The sequence below is a fragment of the Bos grunniens genome, chromosome 8 (assembly GCF_055505025.1).
Source record: "Bos grunniens cultivar Pamir isolate PY7600 chromosome 8, Bosgru_T2T1.0, whole genome shotgun sequence".
Classification (NCBI taxonomy): domain Eukaryota; kingdom Metazoa; phylum Chordata; class Mammalia; order Artiodactyla; family Bovidae; genus Bos; species Bos grunniens.
The window spans coordinates 74,918,316-74,941,168 of NC_141172.1; the positions used below are offsets into that span (position 1 = coordinate 74,918,316).

General features: G+C 38.2%; 1 protein-coding gene across 3 annotated transcripts in view; it reads left to right on the forward strand.

The window, feature by feature from the left end:
- Window positions 1-55: 55 nt before the first annotated feature.
- The window catches only part of UBE2R2 (ubiquitin conjugating enzyme E2 R2), a 97,487-nt gene continuing 74,689 nt past the window's right edge, over window positions 56-22,853 (forward strand). Inside the window, exon 1 of one of the 3 annotated variants that reach the window (XM_086416635.1) lies at window positions 56-1,036. In XM_086416635.1, the coding sequence (XP_086272761.1) occupies window positions 860-1,036 (177 nt within the window). In that variant the 5' untranslated portion in view covers window positions 56-859. The remainder of the gene's footprint in view (window positions 1,037-22,853) is intronic. The other 2 variants (XR_015170105.1, XM_086416636.1) reach the window with 2 other exon arrangements.

The following is a 22,853-nucleotide window of genomic DNA, read 5'->3' on the forward strand; positions in this document are numbered from 1 at the left end:
GAGGGGAAGGAGGGAGAGGAGGGCGGGGGGGGGGGAGGAGGGAGAGGAGGGCAGGGGGGGAGGAGGGCGAGAAGGGCGCGGGGGAGGAGGGCGAGAAGGGCGGGGGGAAGGGCGGGAGGAGGGCGAGGAGGGCGGGGGGAGGGAGAGGAGGGATAGGCGGGCGGGGCGCGCGCACGCGCGTCGCGTCGGGCCGCTTGCCGCCTAGAGCCGCTCTCCGCCAAGAGCCGCCCTCCCTCCCGACGCGCGCCCCTCCTCCCTCCCTTCTTCTTCTCAGCTTCGTCGCTCCCGCGGCGCGAGGCGCTCTCGCTCTTCTCCTCCTCCTCCTCCGCCGTCACCCCTCCCCCCGCGCAGCCGCCGCCGCCGCAGCCGCGAGACCCCCGCGTGTCGCGCTTCCCCCGCCCTTCGGCCCCGCGCGCCCTTCGGCCCCGGCGGCCCCCGAGGAGAACAAGAGAGCGAGCGAGCGCGGCGCTCCCGGGCCATCACGGCCCGGTCTCTTCACCGTCGCCGGCCTTTCGCCGCCTTCCTCCGCTTCCACCTCTTCTCCCCCCCCCGCGCCAACCAAGTTGAGGCCCCCTCCGGGGGGGGGAGGCCCGAGACCCGGAGCGAATTTCTTTAACTCTCTCCACCCCTCCCCCCACCCCGGCCCGAGTGTGAGGAGAAGGGCCCGGTCCGGCCCGCGTCGTGTGTGAGGAGGAACCGGGCCGGCCCACGGGCCGTGTGGGGCCTGGTCCGGGCCGCCGGGTGTGTGAAGACAGGGGCCCGGAGCGGCCCGGCAGAGGGCGAGCGGAGGGGAGGGGCCTGGTCCGGCCCGGCTGGTGCGTGAGGACTGGGGCCCCGGCCCGGCGCCGCCGCCGCCGCGATGGCCCAGCAGCAGATGACCAGTTCGCAGAAGGCCCTGATGCTCGAGCTGAAATCCCTGCAGGAGGAACCGGTGGAGGGCTTCCGGATCACCCTGGTGGATGAATCCGACCTCTACAACTGGGAGGTTGCCATCTTCGGACCCCCTAACACGCTCTACGAAGGCGGCTACTTCAAGGTACCCTCACCCCCTCTCAGGCTTCCCCCGGCGGAGGCCGCGGTTTTGGGCTGTTTTCCCGGCCGAGAGTGGGAGCGCGGGGGAGCGGAGGGGGCTCCTCACCTCGGCAGCCCCCTCCCCCCATCCGTGGAGGCAGGAAGGCCTCGCTTGCTCACCCGGTGCCTTTTCTTTGTCATGGGGGCGGGGGCGGGAGGCCAGCCTGCACCGGGAAATAGGAAAGCCTCTGTGGCTAGGGTAGTGGCTACCGGAGGAGGAGGGGGGAGGTCTTTGTTTTGTTTCCCCCGCCGAGGGTTTACGGAGAGAAAGGTGGTCTGTCCCCCACGGCCTCCCATCAGAACCATCTCTGCGCCGGCTGGAACTACCCCAGAGGGCAGAGTGACCTGCACTTATGGGATTGGACCTTTTTTGGGGGTGGGGGTGGGGGTAGGAGGGTGGGGGAGGGGTATCGGGCTGTCATTCCAGAGGCTGCCTACTGACCTGACATTTTGGGGATTTGAGGGCTTCTTGCATATAGTGGTGGTTCCAACTTCTCATTCCAGTGGGTGGTAATGGAGAATAGGACCCTAGGGGTGGTAAACAAGGGCGCCTGCGTTTTCTTGCCATCAGCCACTTGAGGGAACTCGAATTTAGCCCTCTTTCTGTCCTCATTTTCTGTTTACTTCAGTGCTGTTTCAAAATGCCCTTTGTCCTCACCCTGCCACCAACTTTACTGCACTCACCCCTGCCTTCCCTGGCCTCCCGTGTAGAAATATCCACTGAGGGCGGAACATGTTATATAGGGAGATTGATAATTTCCCACTTCAGGGAGACAAAATTGAAACCTTTTGCTCAGATGGCTAACTGTAGCAAACGGGGAGGGGGGTGGTCTCACAGGTGAAGAGTAACATCTGCGGTGGGATGGTTTCACAAAGTAGGACCGCTCCTTAGCGACCGTAGATATACTTTCTATTGTTTTCCAGGATGTTAGAACAGTGGTTATTATCATTCCTGAATCCAGTAGTTTTTTCAGTTCCCAAATAGATAGTTGGAAATATTGAGGGTCTTTAGTTTTTGTTTTTATTTAACCATTTTTTAGGGGAAAATCACAGATTGAAGGTCGACGTTTTAAATGGTGGGGGACAGGAGGAAATGAGTGCTTAGGAATTCTTTTAAGTTAATTTTTTTTAATTTCCAGAATTAAGTAAAATAGGTCTGTGAGTCAGTCTTAGTTTGTTTTGAAGGGAGGGGCTATCTTGGCATAAGTTTTAAATGAGTATCTTAGTCATGCAATTACGTGTATTTTTAAGGACTGCCCAATTACTTTAGTTTCTACTCTTCTAAAGGTAGAAGCCTCAGTTTCAGGCTTGAGATTGGGTCTATTTTGTAGAAAACGTGAAGAATTGATTGAGGAATGTTTACTATTCATGTCTGTGATAGTCACTTAATGCCTGTTTAAAAGCATGCGTTTAGTATTTAGAGTACTGTATATACCAACCATACACTGTACTCTTCAGAGGAAAATACTTGCAAAATCTACTGGCTAACTTTAGTGAAATGAAGTTTAATTTCTAAAAAGTATCATTATTTGGGACAATCACTTGTCAGGATAAATGTTTACTAGCTAGAATTATCTTACTCCTGTGCAGTGCATTAAAAACAAACAACAAACAAAGGAAATAATGGGTTTAAAATGGTAATAATTTTGCTTAGGTAATTGAGAATGGAGTGTGGTGAACCCTCTCAGTTTGGCATAGGTAATATGGAAGGAGGATTTTTTGAAGCATGCACTGATTTAAATTAACTGCTTTTTAAATTCAGTCTTATTTAAAAAGAATCTCGTTTTGTTGTATGTTTTAGATATATTTTTTTTTACTTTTGTGACGTAAAAAATGTATGAAAATTCTTAAACAGATTTAGTGTTTTAGTCTTATGTGAGAATTTTGTTCAATTTTGTTCTCTTCTGCTTTTTTTTTTTTTCTTTATTAAATGGCTTTTTATTCCAAAGTCCTTCATTGGAAAAGGCAAATTTATGGTCGTGAGCAGTTAACACTGGTGACAGGTTTAAAACTATTGTTTTTTATTTCACTGCTTTTGTGAAACAAGGCTTTTAGTGTGTCCACTACAGCTGCAGTTAAAAGTTGGCACAGATCTTTCTGTACTATTATTCTCCCTGATCAAATGGTGGTTCTTGAACATTTAATATAATTTATTTTCAAGTGAAACTATTTTCTTTATGGTGTGTTATAGTTTCCAAAGGCAGTGGGCTTCCAGTCATTTTAAATTTTTCATAATTTAACTCCTTTACCTTTTACATATTAATATACTTCTAACTGATCTTATTCACCATGAAATAGTTGACCCTAGTCTGTTTTAACTGTGGCATCTGCTGTAGTAGAGACTTGTGAAACCTGTATTTCAAAATTTGTTTTTTCAACTTATTTTTCAAATATCTTGAATCTGTATGATTCTTAGCTTGGGTTGGGGATCGAGAGGAATATAGATGTATGGTGGGCAAAAGTAGTTTCTTGTGTCTGATTTTCTACATGTTATAAACTGTTCTTTGGCCTCATTATCTTTTTTGTCCAGTTTCTTTAATTTAAAATTTTTTTTTTTTTTTATAATATTTGTTTTTATTTATTTCTTTGACCGTGCTAGGTCTTAGTTGCAGCATGTGGGATCTACTTCCCTGACCAGAGATCGAACCCCTGGCCCCCTGCTTTGGGAGCATGGAGCCTTAGCCACTGGACCACCAGGGAAATCCCCTAAAATTTTTTTATTTTTATTTTATTTTTTTGGCTGCCCTGAGTGGCATGTAGGATCTTAGTTCTCCCACCAGGGATCAAACCCTGGTAACCCTGCTTTGGAATCCAGGAGCTTTAACCGCTGGACCTCCAGGGGAGTCCTTTGTCCAGTTTCTTGATATCATTGATTCACAGGGTGAATTTCTTTGCTGCTTCAAATTTTCTCTCTTGGGTCAGTCATTGTAGAACACAAAGTAGGAGATGACTTAGAATACCCAGAACACTTCTGATCTTAATTTTGCTAATGTGGAGCGAGTTGGAATTCTATTCTGTTACTGGAAGAGGAACTTGTTGATCACGTGAGCAGTAGTAATGACTTTTAACAAGTTTACCCCTATTCTTTTTGAAACAATTATTTTTTCAAATAACTGATAATGATCATAACTTAGTGTGGCTGCTTTTGTATAGAACCTCCTTGTAACTCCTGCATTATTTATATAAATACAAGATAGCAATGAGTCTGGAGATCAGAAAGAGTGACTCTTTCATGATAGGCATAACATTTAAGTGTTACAGAATCCTTAAAGTATTGCAGATTTTGTAGTTTTGATTTTATTCAGTAATGTATGGGAATGAAATACAGGTGTGTTCCATTTTTGGATAACTCCCAACAGATAAAATTTAGGAAGTATTTGTTACATTTTCAGAGTTTTCCTTAATAGGATATGCTTTATCAAATGTAACACTTCATTTTATATTAAAGAAACTCTTCAATAGTAATTGTTTAAGATAAAGGACATACATTATTTTCATTTGTTCTGGAATCTGTTCTTCAGGTACCACCCCTCCCTGCCCCATAAAAACTATTTTATGACTCTGAAATTTTTCATATATAGTTGAAACAATTTTTCTAAGTAGCTTTGTCTTTTTGGTGTAGGGATCCTTTTGAGAACTTTATAAATTTTCTTCAGAAGACAGTGAGAACACGAACTAGCTTGTGTGTAGGAGGGTTAACTGAATCCTTGTTTTAAGGGATTTGGATCATCAGCCTTAAAAACAAAATTAAACTCCTTTAACGTTGTAAAAAAAATGCTGCTTTTTTAAAAAAAATTTATGAAAAATCTTTCAGTCAGTTAAAATTTTCTTAGTTTAAAATTCTTTCTCAGTCAGTTTAAGAACACCTCTTATGACTCTTAGCTGTACCCTTTTCTGGAAGCTGAACTTGTCTTGAGTGCTGGGTGAACTAAGGGAACATTTTAAGTGGAAACATGGATAATGTACATTGATTTGGGACACTGAGTGCAATTTTAGTCCCCAGCCTGCATCCCTGGCAAATGCAGCATTCCAGTATTTCATAGATTATACTTTTACCATATTAAGTTGATTCCAAGATGCATATTTTTCTAGTTTCACATCTCAAATTTGGAATGAGTCCAGGACTTCTTAGAATTGCCATCAGCTAGGTGGCACTTGTGACCTAGCTATGAGAGACCCTTGCATTGAAATCATCTGATAAAATTTTTTTAAATGCCAGCATCAGTGTCTTAAATTTGATCAATAAGAATTCTTTTTGAATAAAGGATTTGTTTCCTTAGTACTTTTTTGCTGCATGTTGATTCCTCTTTTTCAGAGATTTGTGTTAGTAAACAATAATTATTGAACACACACCAAAGGCAAAGCACTATAGGAAGTGTCACTACTTTTCAGATAGTAAGGAAAAGTATTAGGACATTGATAACCTTAGAACTTTTATGAATAATCCTCATAAAAGTCTTTGTGCAGAAATGTGAGGGATAGGTGTTACTGACAGAATTGTAATGGTAATTAAAATCAAAGTTTTAAGGCCAATTAGTGCATTGGTCAACATAACCACAGTCTGTCATGATTAAATATTCTGCTCCATTTTTAAAACTTCGTGGTCCTAGGCTAAGTAAGGTTCCAAAAGAATCTGTCTGTTGGAGACAGGTGAAATAAAAGAGGTTATCTAGGAAATTGGCCCACCTCCGCTAATATAGTTTGGGAAAATAACAGTTATAAATTCAGGATTAAGACAACAGAACTCCTGTCTTGCTGAAAGGTCATATTTAAACATTTTAATTCTTTCATGTTCCTGAAATTCTTTTGGATGTTTCATCATATACAGCTACATATATATCTGAATAAGACTAAGCTGAACCTCTTTGAAAGTGTTTTGTCAGCACAGAATTAATTCATTTCAGCTTGGTTCAGTGAGAAATTATTATTGAGTTTATGCTTAAGTATCTTTAAACGAATTGATTCTGAAATTTTGGGATGATAAATACTTAAGAGAAAATTTTAGTTTGGATTGCTAAGGTTTGATTTTACATAAATTTTCCTCCATATAAGAATTGAAATATTCAGGGGAAAAAAAGAATTGGAATATTCAGATTTGGGGATATGTATTTAACATAGAAAGTGAATATCCACTTTAAGCACCTTTAGTTGATTTGTTTTAATAACAAATTAAATATGTTTTTGTTACAACACAGTAAATTACTGTTGTAAACTTGTTGGCAGGGTAATTTAAAATATGCAAAACTCTGTCATGTTTAATTGCAGATACATGCTACTATCCTTATTACAGTAATGTAGATGTTAGTAGCTAACGTGTATTGAGTACTTACTATGTGCCATGTACTTTATATAGATTATTTCATACAATTCTCCTGTGAGGTGTGCTGCTATTACTCTCATGTATATAGAGAAACAATCACAGAGCTTATTTAACTTGCTCTGCGGGGTCCTCAGCTAGGAAGTTGTAATATCAAGATGGATTTTCAGACTGCTTGGTTCTAAAGCCTGTGTATTCTCTTGGTGAGATCTTTTATCATTTTGGATGATGTTTGAAGGTACAGAAATGGAGCTTTAAGAAAATAAAATTTATGGACGGGACTTCCCTAGTGGTCCAGTGGTTCAGACTCTACTTTGTCTGCAGAAGGTTGCGGATTTGATCCCAGGTTGGGGATCTAAGATTCCACATGTTGCATGGTGTAGTCAAAAACGTAAATAAATAAACTTTGGGAACATTTGAAAAGGAACTTTTTAAATTGTAAACTTTTTAAATTGTACAAGTTTAAAGGTCACAAGGGTAATTTGTTCCTTCAAATTTCAGGGAGATTATTGCAACTTCTGCTTATAAGTCTTAAATTGACTGAAGAATTGGATTTTGATGTTGTTCTTGGACCACTTGGATTAGAGAGTGACAAGTCATATTACAGAAGGATTTCTTTTTTTTAATTAGCAAATTGACTCCTTTTTCATTATGGGAAGAGTGGGATGGTACTAGAGTTCAGAAATATAAATCTTAAAAAGCTACTTTGGGGATTAGAGATGATGGTAAACATCTTTGAAGTCATACTGGATCATAGAGGAAGTTAAATTTATTAGTACAGTGTTGCATTATGCTTTAAAATAATGTCAGTACTTTTCCAAGTATATTTAAACGTCATAAGAAACTTGAGCAGTGTAAAGTTGAGATTTTATTGTTTTTTCAGTTGAGTTTTAACTGGTATTCCTTATCTCTATTACAGCATCTTTTTTTTTTTTAATTATTGATATAAATAATTTGAATGAAGATTACACTGAGTGAAAAAGTCAATCTCAAAGGTTACATGGTCCCACTTGTTTAACATTCTTAAAATGTCAAAAGTATAAAGATTAAAACAAACCATTGAGTGTGGGGCGGGGAGTGGGGGAAGGGAGGAGGGGTTAGAGATGTTTGGGTTATGGGAACAAGGTGGATGTGACTATGAAGGAGGAGCATGAGATCTTTGTGGATGGAATAGTTCTATATCTTAATTGTGTTGGTAGTTACACAGATCTACACAGGCCATAAAATGATGCAGAACTGCACTCATATATTGTACCAGTGTCAAATTCCTAGTTCTAATATGGGACATTAATTATGTAAGACGCAACCATTGGGGGAAATTTAGTGAAAAATAGATTTCTGTGTACTATCTTTGCAAATATATGTTGTGAATCTGTAAGTATTCCAAAATAAGATGTTAAAAAATTAATCATCAGAGGAAGCCATATATTCATGCATTTTATAGCATCTTGAGATCATTGCCATAGTTTCAGTCTATGTGTATTTGGATTTTCAGATTTCACAAACAAAGTGAAAGTGAAGTCCCTCAGTCCTGTCCGACTCTTTGAGACCCCGTGGACTGTAGCCAACCAGTCTCCTCCGTCCAGGGGATTCTCCAGGCCAGAATACTGGAGTGGGTTGCCATTTCCTTCTCCAGAGGATCTTCTTGATCTGGGGATCGAACCTGGGTCTCCTGCATTGTAGGCAGACGCTTTACCGTCTAAGCCACCAGGGAAGTCAGATTTCACAGTTATTTAGTTATCTGCTTTGCTGTATTTGCTGCACGGACAGCTGATGCTTAGTTTGAGGGATAAATCCCTTGAAATAATTTGGATTATGTGACTTACTTAGTAGCATACATAGTAATTCAGATTGTAAACATTGAATGTTTATTATCTCATTGAAAATAACCATTTATAAGATAATATTGGCAAAGTCACAAAAAGTTGGACAATATTTAGTGATTCTTTATAGAAGAGTAATTTAAAGCTTAGAATACAGATTTTTAAGTTTACTGGAAATCATACTTCATACTATATATGGCGAAACAAAAAAATGTCATTATTCAAAAAAATATCCTTCATATGATTTGAAACTTTTGAAATTGTTGGTAGAGGCACAGGTAAAATTTCTGTAATACTTCATATTCATATTTGATTTTTTAAAAAATTTATTTAGTTTTGACTGTGCTGGCTCTTCATAGCTATGTGGGCTTTTCTCTAGTTGTGGTGCACAAACTTCTCACTGTGGTGGTGTCTCTTGTTGAGCACATGCTCTAGGGCGCTCTGTCTAAAGGATTTGTGGCACATAGGCCCAGTAGTTGTGGATTCCAGACCCTAGAGCATAACACTCAGCAGTTGTGGTACACAGGCTTAGTTGCCCTGTGGCATGCAGGATCTTCCTGGATTGGCTATCGACCCCATGTCCTGCATTGGCAAGCAGATTTTTTTACTACTGAGCAACGAGGGAAGCCGCACATTTGTTTTTGACTAAAATATAGTATTACTCAGATTATTTTCCTCCTTTACCAAGTTGAATCTGAATCACCTTTGGATATTAAAAATAAGGTCCACAAGAAGCAAAGGTTTGCCGCTAATAAGGACATTAAGAAGTTGTACAATGGATTCTGAGGGCAGTTCTCAAAGAAGAGTTTTGAACAGTGGCAGTCTAGCACTGTTGGAGTGGTATATAGCCAACCTTCTGAGGTGTTTGCTTTGAAGGGGACAAAGCTCATTTGAGTTCTGTGGTAGTTGAGTTTAAAACAAACAAAAACCTTATTACTTAAGGCTCATCTTGGTCTTGTCACATAACTGCTCTTTCTCCCATTGGCTAAATAGGGAAAGGAACAATATAAGCTAATCCTTGTGGAAAACTTCCACAACTTCCCTAAAATTAAAAAAAAGAAGGGAAAAAACACCAACAAGGTCCTACTGGATAATATAGGGAACCATTGAATGTACTGTAATAAGCCATAATGGAAAAGAATATGAAAAAGAATATATATGCATATAACTGAGTCACTTTGCTGTACAGCAGAAATTAACACAACATTGTAAATCAACTGTACTTCAATAAAACTTAAAGGGAAAAAATATATAGTAACTGTCCTCAGGGTTTTTACCCTGAGTTCTTTTGCTTTGTTAATCATGTTTCAACATTTACTCTAAGAATGAAGGAAAAATAGCTAGACAAAAAAAGAGACGTCTTAAACTGAAGATATGGAAATTCTGTTGAATTTAGATTGTATCTAAGGAATCTTATGTTAAAAGGGTTTTAAGGGGAGTGCACTTCTGAGTTTGGATTTGATGAATTACTATGTTTTTTATATAACCATTTTTTAAAAGTTTTTTTTTAATTGATAAATTGTTGAATAAGTAATGTACAGAGAGTTTCCTTAAATAAAAATGATGTAAAACTGAAAGTGTAAGTGGTAAAACTGAAAAAGTTACTTGAGGTCATGTATTATACTAAGAAAATAAGATATTTTTAGCTTAAATTTTTTTTTCCTATTGTGTCCAAACCTAGTAGTGTGAGAGTCTGTCTAAATTCTTAGATTATGGGCTTCTTAAGAAATGACTAGATCTTACTTCAGTCTGAAATTCCTTAGCATTTGGCATAGGACTTAAAAGAGTAATACTTAATCTTTTGGCAGAGGTCACATCTTTTATGAATGACCCCCTGCCCAGTTCTCTGGGCAGTTTCAAGAAATAACTGATACCTGAGTTTCTTCATAGATCTTAGGTGATTAGTCCCTTGTCTTGAATATAGTGGTAAGACTAGTGGCTCAGTATTTGGACTGCTTAGTTCCTCTAGTTGTGCTTTCCCTTTTTGGAGAACTTTGATTTTATTTGGATTTTTCCATCAATGACCTTTTTCTGTAGTTGCTGGGTTGCCTCAGTTAAATCTAATTTTCTTAGTGACTGAAGTTAGCTAAAAATTAATTAAGATTGAAACCTTGGTTATAGTAATATAGGAAATTAGGATCTTTGTAAAGGGCTCCTCTTATAATTTAAGTATTAGAAAACTTACTTGAGAGAGGTTAAGAATTTTGGAGCAGTGATAACGAGAGGCACTCGGAAAACCGGCTAGAAATAGCAACTTGGACTTTTGTAGTCCCATGAAGATAAAGATTGCTTAACTTCATTTGGAAATCTACTGAATAAAGCAAAATAATTAAATCAAGTTGTTTTAGCCTTTTAAAGAATATCTGAAGACATAAGATATTTTATTATTTTTTTGAATCATTAAAAAAATTTTATTATTATTTTTTAAATTTGGCTGCACTGGGTCTTTGTTGCTTTGCATGGGCTTTCTGTAATGGCAGTGTGATCGGGGACTACTCTTCCTTGTGGTGCTTGGGTTTCTCATTGCGGTGGCTTCTCTTGTGGAGCTCAGGCTCTAGGCACTCGGGCTTCATTAGTTGCAGCACACGGGCTCGGTAGCTGTGGCACATGGGCTTAGTTGCCCCATGGCATGTGGAATTTTCCCAGACCAGGGATTGAACCCACGTCCCCTGTATTGGCAGGCAGATAGATTCTCCACCAGGGAAGAATCTAGTCGCCACCAGGGAAGTTCGACATAAGATCTTTTAAAAGCAGACTAGAAGGGCATTTTAGAAGTGCAGAATTTTTTATACAGTGGAGGATTTTTAAATATTGATTGTAAATGTTAGGAATATTTTAAATGTCCTTGATACATTAAAGGAATCAGAATAATTAGAAAAGTACATTTTTATAGCTGTTCTTTGAAAATACGCTGCATGTGTGCAATTTGTTAAAGAATAATTTTGATGGCTTTTAGCCAAATGTGTTTATGTTCTTCTTTCTCCTGTATCTATACCTATATAGTTCAGTTCAGTCACTCAGTCATGTCTGACTCTGTGACCCCATGGACTGCAGCACACCAGGCTTCCCTGTCTCTCACCAACTCCTGGAGCTTGCTCAAACTCATGTCCATCAAGTCAGTGATGCCATCCAACCATCTCATCCTCTGTCGTCCTCTTCTCCTCCTGCTTTCAATATATAGTCTAAATATAAAATTAACACATCTTGATCATTCTGTTTACATAAACACTTTAAAATAATTAATTTTTAACAAGGTGGAGTAGGGAAGGAGCTTTTGTTGTTCAGTTGCCAAGTTGTGTCCGACTCTTTGCAACCTCGTGAGCTGCAGCACGCCAGGCCTCCTGTCCCTCACGATCTCCTGGAGTTTGCCCAAATTCAGGTTAAATTTCTGTGTTGTGTCAGTTGTAACAAACTCTCCTTGGTTATTGTTCCAGCTACCAAATATGTCCTAAAGATTTTTACGTCTATATTTTCTAATTAGCCCTCTCTTGAGTTTTTGCATATTAACACATTTCCACCGGTATGTCCTTTTACACTGAACACTAAGCTGAACTCTACCTTTTTCCTTAATCCTCTTCTATGTTCACTTTCCTGTATATTGAACATTGTCTACCTAGTTGCACAAGCCTACATGCTAGAAATCAGGTCAGATGGTCTCTGCTCCCTCTTTCCGTATATTCAATTATTTTTAGTATCTCATATCTCAGGTTTTAGCCTCTAATCTTTATTTCTGCTCCCACCATATGAGTTCCCATTCAGTTGTCACTCCCCTGGACTGTGACAGTAGCCTCTCTACTCTGTTTTGTGCCCCTTTAATCTATAATGCCATCAGAGTAACCTGTCTAAAGCTCTAATCTGACCTGTCCCCACCAAGAAAAAAAAAGTTAGCAGTCCGTCTTCCATAAAATTAAATAAAAATTCCTTGTATGGCATGTAAGACTCTTCATGATCTGGTTGTTCCTTACCTTTCTGTGTTTTTTGTTCTTGTCCCATAGGTGGTCTTTGATAGTGCCATTTCTTAAGCTGTTACCTGTCTTTTTCATTTCTTCTCATGCCCTCTTTAGTCTTTGAACTCTAATTTATATCTTTAAGACCCAATTCACTTGTGAATGACCTCTTAGGTTCTCTCCCGTTAATTCCTACTCTTTCCAATTAGATTATTTTAAAGTAAATTCCAGACATGTCCTTTCACCCCTAATTACTGGAGTCCCTAGAAGATAAGGAATCTTTTTTAAAAAATATTGTTCTTATACTTACTGAATAATAATTCCTTAATATTATCTGATATCCAGTGTTCATATTCTCCCAGTTGTGTCATAGATACACTTGTAAGTTCATTTGAATCAAGACCCCCAGTTGCTTTTGGTGATGTGCCTCTTAAGACTGTAATTGATTTCTCTTCTTCCTTTAAAAAAAAACAACTTTATTGAGATATTACATATACAATACAATTTATCCATTTAAATATACAAAACCATTACCACAGTTTTAGAACATTTTCACTCCAAAATTAAACCCCATACCCATCAGTAGTCACTTCCCATTTCTCCCACACTCTAGGCAACTTGTCTGCTTCCTGGGACTATAAATTTGCCTCTTCTGTAAATGTGTAGATTTGTATTTCATATAAATGTAATCATTTAATATATGGCCTTTCACTTAGCATGTTGTTTTCAAAGTTCATATATGTTGTGGCATGTATCAATAGTTCATTCTTTTTCATTATTAAATAATCTTCCATTTAATGGACCTTTTATTTATCTATTCATCAGTTGATGAGCATTTGGGTTGTTTTCCACTATTTGGCAATTATAAACAATGCTGATATGAACATTTGTGTACAAGTTTCACTGTGGACATATGTTTTCATTTCTCTTGAGTACTTACCTAGGAATAGAATTACTAGGTCATCTGATAACTCTGCGTGTAACTATTTGAGGAACTGCTAGACTGTTTTCCAAAATACATTCCCAATAGTAGAAAGAGGGTTCTAGTTTCTCTATATCTGCACGAACACTTGTTCTCTCTCCAAAAATTATTTGTTGGCAATTGAATATATTTAACTGCTGAACTCCTGTCTTCAGTTTTAAGACTTTGAAATTGGACTGATTATATTTTATTCCAAACTAAAGATACTTTTATAGTACTAAAAGTAAAGGAAAGTTATTATGTTTCTAACTCTGGAGGTCACCATACATTTGTTATAAAGTAATTATGGTAAGCTCTGGCCGCAAATCTAGTTGTTGTTTAGTTGCTAAGTCCTGTTGGACTCTTTGTGACCATGTGAACTGCAGCAGGCCAGGCTTCTGTGTCCTTCACTATCTCCTGGAGTTTGCTCAAACTCACGACTGTAGATTCATCATACCATCCGAACAACTCATCCTCTGTCGCCCGCTTCTCCTGCTCTCAGTCTTAGCATCAGGGTCTTTTCCAATGAATCAGCTCTTGGCATCAGGTGGCCAAAGTTTTGGAGCTTCAGCTTGAGCATCAGTCCTTCCAATGGATATTCAGGATTGATTTCCTTTAGGATTGACTGATTTGATCTCCTGCTGTCCAAGGGACTTTCAAGAGTCTTCTCCAGCACCAAATCTAGTTAGCTACCTAATTTTTCCACATTATTTCTTAACCCAGTTTAATTCATAAACCACCTCATGTAGGACCTTGTCATATCTCAGCTTCAACATGGAGCCACTTAAATTTAGTATAGTAGGTTTGCTGGGGGAAAATACTAAGTTCATGATGGATTAATTTATCATGTGGGTGTTATATAGGAATATATATTTCCTAACATTAAAAGATGTAATATGTTCGAGTTAGTCATTCAGTTGTATCTGACTCTTTGTGACCTCAGGGACTGTAGCGCACCAGGTTCCTCTGTCCACGGGATTTTCCTGGTAAGGATACTGGACTGGGTTGCCATTGCCTTCTCCAGGGGATCTTCCCAACCCAGGAATCGAACCAGGCTCTTCTCCATTGCAGGCGGATTGTTTACCAGCTGAACTATCAGGGAAGCCCAAAAGATGTAATGAGGGATATTATTAAGGTTGTTGATTTAATAATTTTTCTTAAAATCAGTCTAGATAAACAATTCAAGCAGTAAGAAAGTCTTGCCCCTGAAAATCACTTAACTGTTTGAATGTAATCCTCCAGAAATATTCCATTTACCTACAGGCACATCTAAGCATTTTAAAACTATGAGTGTAGTTAGACTACAAGTATTTTTCTGCATCTTTTTAAAAAAACTTTATCTTGGAGATCTTTCCATTATTAATATTTATGAATTATCTTATAATTTGTAACTGCTGTACAATATTCCAGTTGTTAAGGAAGTACTTTTTTTATTCCCCTATTGATGAAAAATCAATTATTTTCAGCTTTTTACTCTGATAAGTGAAGCTGAATGGGGCAGTTTTTCATACGTCTACTTTTTTGAGTGCATTTGCTGAATTAAAGTGTTTGTGTGTTTAAATTTTACTAGATAGTCAAATTACCCTTCAAAAATATTAATTTATATTCTGTAGTGTAACATAGGGATTGTCAAATATGAAGTTTACAGTCATGATAAATCGGTCTTTATGATGGTTGTTTCTTTTAATCATGAATGAAATCTAACTTACTTTCACATCACTGGCCATTTGTAATATTTATGCAAGTTATCTATATTTGTCCTTTGCCTATTTTTCTTTTTTTAATAGATAAAAGCTGTTTGTATAAAGGAAGTTAGTCATTGGTTAGATGTATTGCATGTTGCAAATACCTGTGTGTCATTTATTAATAATGTAATTAAAATAACATATTTAGAATTCTGTCCAAAGTTAAACATGGAGTCAAGCATAGAGAAAATTGTGTTGTAACTGTTGTGACAGCAGAGAAGAATTTACAGTTTAAACTCTCTTAACTTGTCATGTGGGTTATTCATACATTATGAACAAGCTCAATACTGATAATGTACAGGGTGATACAGAGGTGCTTGGATTTTTCTGTGTAAGTGGCAATAACCATTTTTTTAACTCAGTATTATCTCCAGTTATAAATCAACATGTGTTCACGGTAGAAAGTTTTTAAAGTTCTTTAAACTGTGAAGAAAAAAGTCACTTATAATGATGCTATCCAAAAATACTTTAATATATATTTTTTCTGAAATACCATATTTCATCTAAAAAGTTGAATACTGTGTATCCATTTTTTTAAAAGCAACATGTTTTGACCATTTCCTCAGCTAGTTTTTATTTAACCTTTCCCCTTTTGTTGGACCAGGAGATTTGGTTTCTAAACAAGACTATGTTGAACACATTTTTATATCTATATTTGGGTTTTCCACATAAGTTTCCTAGTACTGGATATATTGGGTCGAAAGTTCTGGGTGCCTACATGTTATATTTTGAACCTAGATAAAAGGCAACAGTAAAAATTGCCAGTTTTCTAGGGGGCAAAGAAACCATTTAAGAGGTAGCTATTATGGCTTTAGTTTTAAATAATTATGTATAGAAAAGTTAAAGGAACTAGAAGACTCAGTGTCCAATTTTAAGATGTTCTGTAAAGCTACACTTATCAAGACAGTGTGGTGTATTGACCAAAGGCACAGAATAGAGAGCCCAGAAATAGACTTCTTGGATATAGTCAAGTGGTTTTTTGACAGAGGTGCAAACATACTTCCATGGAGAAAGGATAGTCTTTTCAAATATATGATGTTGGAAAACTGGGTATCCATGGATGTATAGTGAGCCTCAACCCATCCAACATACCTTATACAAAAATTAACTCAAGATGGATCATAAACCTAAACGTAAAACATAAAGTAGTAAAACTCTTAGAAGAGAGCATTGGAAAGTCTTCTTGACCTTGGGTTGGCAAGGAGCTCTTGGATACGGTACCAAAAGCATGATCCATGAAAGAAGAAATTGATGAAGTGAAATTCATCAAAATTTAAAACTTTCCTGTGAAGGACACTATGAACTGGGAGAATATATTTACAAACCACGTATCTGAGAAAGGACTTAACCATAATTTATGAAGAGCTTTCAAAACTCAACATAGTGGGGGAGAAACCCTAAAGAACCAGCATCCCAATTTTAAAAATGGGTGAAAGATTTGAACAGATAGTTCAGAGATGTTTGGATGGCTTATAAGCACATAAAGATGTTCATCTTTAGTCATTATACCACAGTGAGGTACCATTTACATACCTTTTATTTATTTATTTTTTAATTGACAGCGCTGGGTCTCTGCTGCTATGCAGGCTTTTCTCTAGTTGCGGCAAGTGGGGCCTCCTCTTCAGTTGCAGTACACAGGCTTCTCATTGTGGTGGCCCCTCTTATTGTGGAGCATGGGCTTCAGTAGTTGTGGTGCATGGAGTTAGTTGCCTGAGGCACATAGGATCTTCCCAGATCAGGGATTAAACCTCTGTCTCCCACATTGGCAGATGATTCTTTACTACTGAGCCACCAGGGGAGCCATCAGTTGAGTTCAGTTGCTCAGTCGTGTCCGACTCTCTTGAGACCTCATAGACTGCAGCATGCCAGACTTCTCTATCCTTCACCAACTGCTGGAGCTTGCTCAAACTCATGTCCATCGAGTCAGTGATGACCCTCTGTCGTCCTCTTCTCCTCCTGCCTTCAATCTTTCCCAGCATCAGGGTCTTTTCCAATGAGTCAGTTCTTTGCATCAGGTGGCCAAAGTATTGGAGCTTCAGCTTTAGCATCAGTCCTTCCCATGAATATTCAGGGTTGCTTTCCTTTAGGATTGATTGGTTGGATCTCCTTGCAGTCCAAGGGACTCTCAAGAGTCTTCTTCAACACCACAGTTCAAAAGCATCAATTCTTCAGCACTCAGCTTTCTTTTATAGTCCAGCTCACACATCCATACATGCCTACTGGAAAAACCATAGCTTTGCCTAGTTGGACCTTCGTCAACAGTCATGTCTCTGTTTTTTAATATGCTGTCTAGATTTGTCATACCTTTTCTTCCAAGGAGCAAGTGTCTTTTAATTTCATGGTTGCAATCACCATCTGCAGTAATTTTGGAGCCCCCCAAAATAAAGTCTGTCACTGTTGCCATTGTTTCCCCATCTATTTGCTGTGAAGTGATGGGACCGGATGCCATGATCTTGGTTTTCTTATTGTTGAGTTTTAAAGCCAACTTCTCTCTCCTCTTTCATTTTCATCAACAGGCTCTTTGCTTTCTGCCATAGGAGTGGTGTCATCTGCATATCTGAGGTTATTGATATTTCTCCCAGCAGTCTTGATTCCAGCTTGTGCTTGATCCAGACTGGCATTTCGCATGATGTACTCTGCATAGAAGTTAAATAAGCAAGATGACAATATACAGCTTTGATGTACTCCTTTCCCAGTTTGGAACCAGTCTCTTGTTCCATATTCAGTTCTAACTGTTGCTTCTTGACCTGCATACAGATTTCTCAGAAGGCAGGTAAGGTGGTCTGGTATTACCATCTCTTGAAGAATTTTCCACAGTTGTGATCCACACAGTCAAAGGCTTTGGCCTTGTCAATAAAGCAGAAGTAGATGTTTTTTTTGAAACTCTCTTGTTTTTCAGTGATCCAACACTTGTTGGCAATTTGATCTCTGGGAATCATACATACCTTTTAGAATGGCTAAAATAATAGAAAATATTATACTGACACTACTGAGTATTGCTGAGGATGAGGATTAACTGAAACTCTGGTGAGAATGCAAACTCTGGGTAAATCTGTCAGTTTGTTACAAAGTATACAGTTAACATGGGTTTCATTCAACAAGCCCACTTCTAGGGATATGTCTTAGGGCAATATAAACTTACTGTTTACACTAAAATATGTGTATGTATGTTTGTAGCAGCACTATTCCTAATTACCCCAAACTGGAAACAACATAAGTGTCCTTCAGTGGGTAAATGGATAATGGATAAACTTATAAATCTATATTATGGAATACTATTTAGCAATTAAAAGGGATCAACTGTTGACATACCAGTAATACAGATAAGTATCAATGGCATAATAGCAGTTCCATAAAATTATATTCTAAATGGGCCTGTTTACATGATATTCTTAAAAAAAACAAAGCTATAGGCATAGAGAACAGATCATTGGTTACCAAGGTTTAGGGTTGGAGGTAAGAGGTTTAACTGCAGAGAGGTAGACGGAATTCTTTGTGAATATTGGAAGTGTTTTGTATTCTGTTTATGGTGGTTTTTACAGGAATCTGTGTACATGCTAAAACTTATAATAGTGTGTGCTGAGAAAATGAATACTGCTAGATGTAATTTAAAATGTAAAAAAATTATAAATTTAATCATAATTTTATTTGCCTATTATACCTCAATAAGGCTGAGAAAATAAGATACAGTAAAAATTTTAAAGAAATAAAAGTACCTTTGTTTAAAAAGGATGCAAAAATTACTTTGTTACAAATAAGAGTGCCATATCTGAGTAGCTTATAAACAGCAGAAATATATTTCTCTCACTTCTGAAGGCTTGAACTCTGAGATCAGGTTGCCATCATGGTCAGGTTAGATTTACTGTATATGGTATAATAAGTATGGTAAGAAAAGGTCTAGAGAGCGCTCTGGGTTTCCTTATTTTAAGGTGCTGATCCCATTCACGAGGATTCTGTGCTCAAAGACCTTACTTCCTATATCATCACATTTGGGGTTAGGATTTCAACATCGGTTTTGTGGGCAACATAAACTCAGTCCATTGCAACCAACATTCAGTTTTGGCACAAAATACTGTAAATACAGTTTAGTTGTATCTTTAGGATAAATTCCTAAGAATAGATTTTATGGATCAAATATGTTCACATCTAAAGATATCTGTTACAAATTTAATATTCACAAAAATTAGTTTGATGCAAGTTGCTGAAGTGTATTTAGATTTTAATTTTCTTTTCTGAGTGATAGCCAATGCCTGAGCAGTATTGGTAGTGAATACTAACAACTTTCAGTTTAATAACCAGTTACATAGAAACTGGAGGAGGAAAACAAATAAAGGGAGGCAGATGATATTTCACCATAAGATTCCCCAAATTTAGTGCTTTCCATTAGAAGTCAGTATTTGAGAAGGTGGTGAATTTTTTGTCTCTGGGGGTAGTCAAATGCATATTGGATGACTCTGAAGGACAGTGTTCTAAGAGGATGTTAATTATCTGGATGAATGATTAAGCTGCTTTAGAATCATGTTAGAAACTTTTAGAAATAAAGATGCCTGTCTCTATTCTCACACTGTTTGGTAGAATCAGAATCTTTTATTTGGCTCTGTGTTCCGGCATGAAGAATCTCCACCAGAATTGAACCCATCCCCTGCAGTGGAACCGTGGAATATTAACCATTGGACCTTCAGGAAAGTCCCTAGAATCAGAGTCTTTTGAGGTGGGACTAGGGACGCTGATGGGCATCTCCAGGTGATTCTAATGTAAAGCAAGGTTCCTGTCCTGTTCCTGAGATTCAGTATGATGCTATGTTTTGCTTTAGTTTGTGGCTAGAATGCATTTATGTTCCAAAGGTACTATAAGCTCTTTATTAGCCAAAAAAAAAGAGAATACTTAAAATTCATTATTATGTGGCTTCTCTCTAATTGCCAAATACTATCTTCCCCTCCTACTGTGAAAGACACAACTGTGAAATTGTAGTTTTCTTAAGCTTTGGAATTTTTGTTAATAGCTTGCATAATTTTATTCCAGTGATTTTTGTGTATGATTTTAAAAAATAGAAGTACAGTTAATTTACAGCGTTGTGTATATTTTTAATGAGTAGTTGACAGTTTTGATTTTTGTTCAGATGTAGAAGTTGTTTCATAGCATATCTAATATATTTTTGAGTCAGTAATACATCTATTTGGCTTAAAGCTCAACATTCAGAAAACTAAGATCATGACATCTGGTCCTATCACTTCATGGGAAATAGATGGGGAAACAGTGGAAACAGTGTCAGATTTTATTTTGGGGGGCTCCAAATTCACTGCAGATGATGATTGCAGCCATGAAATTAAAAGACACTTACTCCTTGGAAGGAAAGTTATGACCAACCTAGATAGCATATTCAAAAGCAGAGACATTACTTTGCCAACAAAGGTCTGTCTAGTCAAGGCTATGGTTTTTCCAGTAGTCATGTGTGGATGTGAGAGTTGGACTGTGAAGAAAGCTGAGCACCAAAGAATTGATGCTTTTGAACTGTGGTGTTGGAAAAGACTCTTGAGAGTCCCTTAGACTGCAAGGAGATCCAACCCAGTCCATTCTAAGGAGATCAGTCCTGGGTGTTCTTTGGAAGGAATGATGCTAAAGCTGAAACTCCAGTACTTTGGCCACCTCATGCAAAGAGTTGACTCATTGGAAAAGACTCTGATGCTGGGAGGGATTGGGGGCAGGAGGAGAAGGGGACGACAGAGGATGAGATGGCTGGATGGCATCACTGACTCGATGGACGTGAGTCTGAGTGAACTCCGGGAGTTGGTGATGGACAGGGAGGCCTGGCATGCTGTAGTTCATGAGGTTGCAAAGAGTTGGACTCGACTGAGCGACTGAACTGAACTGAACACATCTCCTTAGTAAATGGGAACATGGGTAGAAACTATTGCTAAACTGAATATTTTAGCTTCTTAGGTAATTCTTTACCACTTATGGAAGAATTTGGGGTCTAAGTAAACCATCAATATGTTCTTTCTCATATATAATTAAAACTGTTAGTATTAGAAATATGGAGAACATTTATTTTAAAGTTTGTTATTTTTATTGGTAGTTTCATCATCAAAGATTTATTGAGCACTTACTCTGTGTCAGGCACTTTTGTTGATGCTGAGGATACAGTGACTCAAAACCAAAAATTTTCTACTTCATGGAGCATTGAATGGGAGAGACAGGCAATGAACAAAAAAAGTATGTGACATCTTAGAAGTGGTAAGTTCTCTAGTGAAAAAACGGGTGAAGTGGCGAGGTAGAGTCTGAAGTTGGGAAGAGGTTATAAAAAATCTTTGTCGCATTTTAGACCTCTCTGAAGAAAAGTGAAGGTGACTTGGAGTAAAATCATAAGGAAGGGATGGGGCTAACCATGAGGATCCATGAAAGAGCATCTTACTGGAGAGCTAAAGAGTGTTATTCTTCAGTGTATGTGATCCTGGGGTTAATCAAGTAGAAGGCAGTGAGTAAAAGTTGAATTTTTTTTTTTTTTTTCTGTTGCAAAGGTTTGTGGTAAGATTTTTTAAAGTGCTGTTTATTGTAGCTAATTTATTGGTTTTTTTTTATGGGTTATGATTTTAGAGTCTGCAAGCAACTTTAGAGATTATAGCTTCAAGGTTGCCACTGGGAAAAAACTAATATTATTTCTCAGTGGAGTAAAAGAGTAGGCATTATGTATTTTAGTGATCCTTTGAGTTTTGTGCTAAATCTCATTCTTTTGTTTATTTAGGTTTGGTTCCCCTGGGTCTTTGTTGCTGTGGGAAGGCTTTCTCTAGTTGCAGCAGGCAGGGGCTGCTCTTTGTTGTGGTGCATCGGCTTCTCATCACGGTGGCTTCTCTTGTTGGGGAGCGCAGGCTCTAGGCATATGGGCTTCAACAGTTGTGGTCCACAGGCTTAGTTGGTCCATGGCATATGGGATCTTCCCAGACCAGGGATTGAACCCATTCCCCTGGCAGATGGATTCTTATCCACTATACCACCAGGAAAGTCCTAAATCTCATTCTTAATGTTAAAGAACAGAGAGGCAGTATAGGATAGTGGTTTAAATGTGAACTCTGGAGTTGGAGAGCTAGGTTCCAGTTCAGGGTCTATGACTATGATATTGGGCAGATTATTTATCCTGTTTGTCTTTGTTTCATCTGTAAAATGGAGGAAAGTATGGCATCTACTCTGTTAAGGATAATGTGAGAATTAAATACTGTATGTTAGTACATGTAGAAGTACCTAGAATGTGCCTGCTATATAAAAAGCACCCAGTGTTAGCTGCTGCTAGTGTTAGCTACACTGTTTTGAATGTTACTTTTCACTTTATAAATTAATATATGTGCAAGGTAAAAATATAATCTTCTAGAGGTTTTTCTTTCTTTTTAATTTATTTTAAAAGTTGTGGTAAAGTATACGTAACATAAATTTTTTTAGTTTTGACCATTTAACAAAAGTGTGTAGTTCATTGCTTAATACCATTGATTTTTGTGTTTTATTTATAAACGCTATTTTTTGGCTGCATCACATGATTTGTAGGATCTTAATTCATCGACCAGGGATCGACTTGGGCCCTTGGCAGTGAATATGTAGTCTTAACTATTGTACCACCAGGGAATTCCCACTAGTTTTTGCTTTTAAAATTTTATTCATTATATATGATAGCTCCCTATGGAAGATAAGGATTTCATTATTTTCCCTCCATGTCTTCCTTTCTCCCTCCAGCATACATGTACATACTTTCACACATACATGCACATAGATTTCTCCAGTCTCCCAGTAAAGTTATGTCATAATTATATGATTTTCAGTGCATACAATCTTAAGGTGTAATTATATATTTTTCATTTCTCATGTAATACTTTGTTTTCCGTGTAGTTAATTTTTTTACCCTTAGTTTTCTATTTGCTTACTACTGCTGCTGCTGCTAAGTCGCTTCAGTCGTGTCCGACTCTGTGCGACCCCATAGACGGCAGCCCACCAGGCTCCTCTGTC